Source organism: Pterocles gutturalis, unplaced genomic scaffold (assembly GCF_000699245.1).
Source record: "Pterocles gutturalis isolate BGI_N339 unplaced genomic scaffold, ASM69924v1 scaffold11926, whole genome shotgun sequence".
Lineage (NCBI taxonomy): Eukaryota > Metazoa > Chordata > Aves > Pterocliformes > Pteroclidae > Pterocles > Pterocles gutturalis.
In genome coordinates this window covers 24,003-29,002 of record NW_010100488.1, presented here as the reverse complement: position 1 = coordinate 29,002, position 5,000 = coordinate 24,003, and the positions used below count along the sequence as shown (strand labels likewise).

General features: G+C 40.0%; 1 protein-coding gene across 1 annotated transcript in view; it reads right to left on the bottom strand.

Annotated features, from left to right (window-relative positions):
- Window positions 1-4,745: 4,745 nt before the first annotated feature.
- Window positions 4,746-5,000, bottom strand: part of LOC104466601 (chromosome unknown open reading frame, human C11orf16) — a 6,441-nt gene continuing 6,186 nt past the window's right edge. Inside the window, exon 8 of the mRNA XM_010080089.1 lies at window positions 4,746-4,955. Within this exon, the coding sequence (XP_010078391.1) occupies window positions 4,746-4,955 (210 nt within the window). The remainder of the gene's footprint in view (window positions 4,956-5,000) is intronic.

Genomic DNA, 5,000 nt, shown 5'->3' with positions numbered 1-5,000 from the left:
GGTGTTCGGGGTGGCTTAAGGACGGGAGAGTTTGAGTCTCGAGCAAAGAGATGGATTTCTGCCACACGTTTACTTTGAATTCAAGAGTTAACCTCCCCCGTTACATCTGTAATGCCTGAATCTCACAGCTCTTCTATCGTTTAAGCAAACTTGATTTGATATGTTGCTACTGGATTATGGGCATGGTTCTTCTGAGCAGTGCCGTATCTTTATTTGTGATTGGTACAAATCCCTGCAAATACAGCCTTGCAGCCTGGCTGCTGCATTAAAGTCTCTGAAAACTCCAGCACAGTTTACATCATCTGTGCCATTTGGGGTCTGTTATCATCATGCAGCAGGGAGCTGGTTGTCTGAAGCGTTAATAACAGAGGCCAAGTCTTCAGTTAAATTAGAGAAAACAATACTTCAACACACACCAGATGATTAGCTCTTGAGCAACTCCTTTATCATTTCAAAGCACTACATAAACAGTAACCAGTTAATCCCAAAACAGCTCCGGCAGAATAGAGTTGTACGCAAGATGAAACACAAATATAACAATGTATAGGGACTCATCCTATGTCCTGTTAGGAGGCTGTAATAGAGTGGGAACAAGCAGTGGATAAACATCCACAGCCATGCATTGGCCAAGATAGTACTGCTTCAGTCATCTTCTGCAGAGAAGTCATCAAAGGGGAGGGAGGAGGGAGGAAAGAATTCTCAGCCCCACGAGTTCATGGATAAAATTTACAAAGTGTAAATAAAAATTTATAGCTGAACATAACTATTTAGGCACTTAAATGCCACCGAGTGCAAATGATTAAAATAAAGTGATTTGAGTTATTTAATTTAGAGACCAAAGCTTACCCACATTTCTTACCAGAAGTTGGATTTAATTTTTTTGCTTTGTGACATCATATAAAAGAATCCGGCTTGCCTCCTATGATACAGAGATGCTCTGAGTATTTAATGGATTTTGGGACACAGATCCACAGTAAACCACAATACAAGCAACCAGATCTGGTGATGTGTGCATAACTTCAAGGAATAAAGCACAGCACTAGATTTGGAAATAAGAATTGCTATGGGCCTTATTTTTGCTATATTTAGTCTTGACAGTCAGACACAAGGAAAATATAAGTGACATATAATAGATATTTTGGAACTTTTTGGTCCTGTGATCAAAAAAGGGAACTCTGGGAGGAGTTCCCTGGTGACAGCAGATGGCAGTAGAACTGTACTCATATTTAATTTGCAGTGGAGAAAGAGTCAAGTACCTTTATTATGGAGCCAGAAAAGGGCTGCTGTGGACTTGAATACAAGTCAAAACACCTGTGCTACCAGTACCAGCCTTGAAGACACTTCAGCTTCTTCACCAACTCATTTTTCAGTATTAACAGGTTCTGCTTTTAGAGCAGTGCTTCTGCACATTCCCTGCAGAACCAGCCTTCACTGGCTAGGTTGCAAAGCACCTAGCTTGCATATACATCCTATTAAGGACACAAACTATGCCTTCTTCCACCAGAGCTTTTCTTGAAGGGCCTCATCAGGCAAAAGTTTCCAGAGCATTCCTTTTGATATTTTCATAAATTCTGTTCTGAGGTGTTAAGAGAGTCCCTATGCATGGGACACAGGCATCTAAAATCAGGGCTGAGAGTCTTGTACCAGAAGGCAGATATCCTGTGGACATCCAGGCATTGTTTTCATCCTCACATGAGAACAAACCAGCTGATTAATACAGAGGGTCAGTAGCTCCGCAGTTCCACTTTTAATTGTAAATCTGGAGTAGTTGTGAGCATGGCTTTGATGCTTCTCCACATAATACTCTCTGTTTCTATTGTTGTCCAGAAGTACTATAGCATCATGGCAGCCTGTAGATGCAAAGAACATGAAATCAACCACATCTGCAGATACCATGGCAGGCAAGCAGCGGAAAGAGAGGTGGAGTCCTCTGAAGATGAGGTAAGTAGGTGGTTTTGGTTTTGATTGAAGGTTCCTCCTTTCCTCCCATGGGACCACCGTTATCTATCTGGTGTCTGTGACGTGCATGTGGTTTGACATCACGGGCATACGAACACCTGGACTGACCTGAGCCTTCTGTTGGCAGGGGGAGGCAGAGTAACTTCTGGTGGCACCAATCAGTGTCATACCAGTCCTTTTGTGGGTGGGAAAATTTCATAGACATAAAACATCCCCTGTCTCAGGGGCTGAATTTGCTTTTTGTGTTGTATCATTAGAAAACAGTATCTTCTTTCCAGGGGACTGAAGCCTCTGTAGCACCCAGACAAGCTCAAACTTGCCCACAACATGTAAGTTTATAGAATACTTTGTTTTTAAATTGAGGTGTAGCATTTCCTTATAATTTTGCATCAAGCTAGTTAAAATTTGTGATCAGGTGTGGAGACTTTGTGATGGCACGGACGATTAACCAGTGGTGCATTCACACTCCTGATGTATGCATGGGGGGCAGTAGAATGGGCATACAGAGACCTGCACAATTGTAAACCTGATTGTGGCATTCTGGCATATAACCAGTTAAGAGTCTACTTTATATTTTGGACTGGTACAGAAAGTCAAACACTGTGACTAATCTTCAGTCTCTTGTGATTTGTATCAGCAACAATAACCCAGCAGTTCTGCAGTCTCACCTCATTTGTGCTCCTGACACATTCCCTGTGCTGAGGACAGGCATGCAGCAAGGCACGCAGCAGTTCTTAGCCAGTTATGCTGTGCCCTCATACACTCTCCCTGAAGACTCCTCTTCCTCATGGAGAAAATTTTTTTTTATTTTTCAAAGCCCAACACCTTACCAAATCAATTTTGGGAATGTCTAAGTCACAAAAGATGACAAACATAGAATTTGTACCACAGTGCAAATTAGTGGGAGCACCTTGTTGTACAGATGTTTTCCAGGTTTATGTCCAAAACGACTTAGGTTGGCAACTTTCAGTTTTGTGAGGGAGAAATTACAGCATGTTGATTATTTCCATTGATTGAAACATTAAATACTTTGAGTATGGCGCTTGCTAATTTTTGTATCAACAGAAACATTTTACAGTTTTGTCCACGCTGCTTGTATATTTTGAAAAATCTTGGTATGTTTATATAGCAGCTGAAATGTAATTTTTTTACCCAAATCCAAAATTTTTCTTTTTGTGGGAAATCTAAGATGACTAAACAGTAATGAAACTTTTTTTTTTCCTCCCTAAAGACCAGACAAGCTTCGCAAGACATCTACATTGAAGTTTCTCCTGGCACCTATTCTGTCACAGCAACCTCAGAGGACATGGTGCAACAAACCCACGTGGTGGATGTCAGCGCAGGACAATCTGTTGATTTAACTTTTGTACTATGATGTCTGCTGTTTCTTGGCAACCACAGGAATAAAACACAAGGCTGTTTTAATGCATGTAATGAACTATGTGTATCAGTTTCTTGTTAGCACTTTAATAGTATCGTCCTCTTTGGGACTCAATTTTTTATGGCCTGTATATTTGTTTTCTACTTAAAGCAATTATACGTAGCCCACTTTGTACACTGGTTTTTATAAATAATTGTACATTGTGTGCCTTAAATCCAATTATGTGACTGCCTGATTCCAGGTTCTTATGCTTTAAACAATTAAAGATACAATCAATGGAATAAAATACATAATAATTTAGTCTTTGTGGTGACAGCTTCTTTTATATTACCCTCAGACAGAACATCCATGTCACATTCTTGACCACAGAGAGCACGATCCATATGGTATGCATACAGATATACATTAGCTTCTGTGGCCTGGCACTGCTTTGAGAACACAGTGCATCTCTCCAGTCTGTACTTTTATTATTCTGATAAATAAAGTGCAAATAAAATTCACTATTTAGGACCCTAACTCAGGAAGGTGCTTAAATATGTGTCACATGTTCAGCAGAGGTGCATAAACTATTGACACTTTAAGTCCTGATTCTTTGCAGACTCTTACCTAGGCTAAACACCAGTTAGCTGCCTTTTTCCGCAGGCGGGAGGGTACCCTGAATTGTCTCCTATTTCCTGCAGGGGAAAAGTACTGCTGAGCAACTGCATGCTACAGCTTATGGCCACGTTTATACGCTTTAAACATGAGCAGTCCCACTAAGAAGACTCCCTGGATGCTCAACTCTCCCAAAGGATCAGATTCCACAGTTAGATTTAGAGATATGACATATATATATATATATCTGTAATCTTTTTGTAGCTGATGGTATAAAGGTTTCTGTTAATTTTCGTGGGAATAGAAAATTCAGTGGCTTAAATCAGCTGGATCTCTGAGCATTTTCTTGTATCTACAGAAGCATATCCTTTACCCTCTGGCTACCTTCTTTTCAGCTTTAATCATGAAAAAAATATTTTTAGCTGTCAGCTTGTATTGTTTCTCTGCTCCTTGCTTTCTACAAAAAGAAATCGCTATGCTTAATTCCTCTGGCTGTCTCCAGAGAACTGTAGACAAACTGAAGGTTTATTAGACCCTTGCTCTCCATCTGTTCAGGCTTTTAGTGCTCATGCTAGTTTACCTGGTCTCTCCAGAATTGTAAAGTGAAGTCCAAATAATTAGGAATTTAATATAATACCCTGGAGTAAAGAATGAGGACGCTAAAATTCCATGTGGGTGGAAATAGAGTTTCTCAGTTATTAAAATGATACAGTTATCCATAAGGGTATTCTACAGAGACAGTACCTAAATCAGACCTTGATTTGGCTAGTAAGTGTAACATTGATATAATATAAGCAGTTTACTTGAAATTTCAGCTCCTGAACTTAACCAACTGTACATTTATTGAATTAGCATTGATCATGTCTCTCTCTTCGCTGCCTTTTTCTGTCTGTCCTCTTCTGACATGGTCTGTATCATCAACTTTGTTGTCTCCTGTGCAAGTTGCTTTATGTTTATCATCTGACTCTGTTTTCTTTCTTGCTCTTTTCCATCTTTGTTTTCCTGATGCTGCAAAACCTTCCTGGAGGATAGAAAACAAATCCCTTGGAGGTCTAGTCTGAAAAGG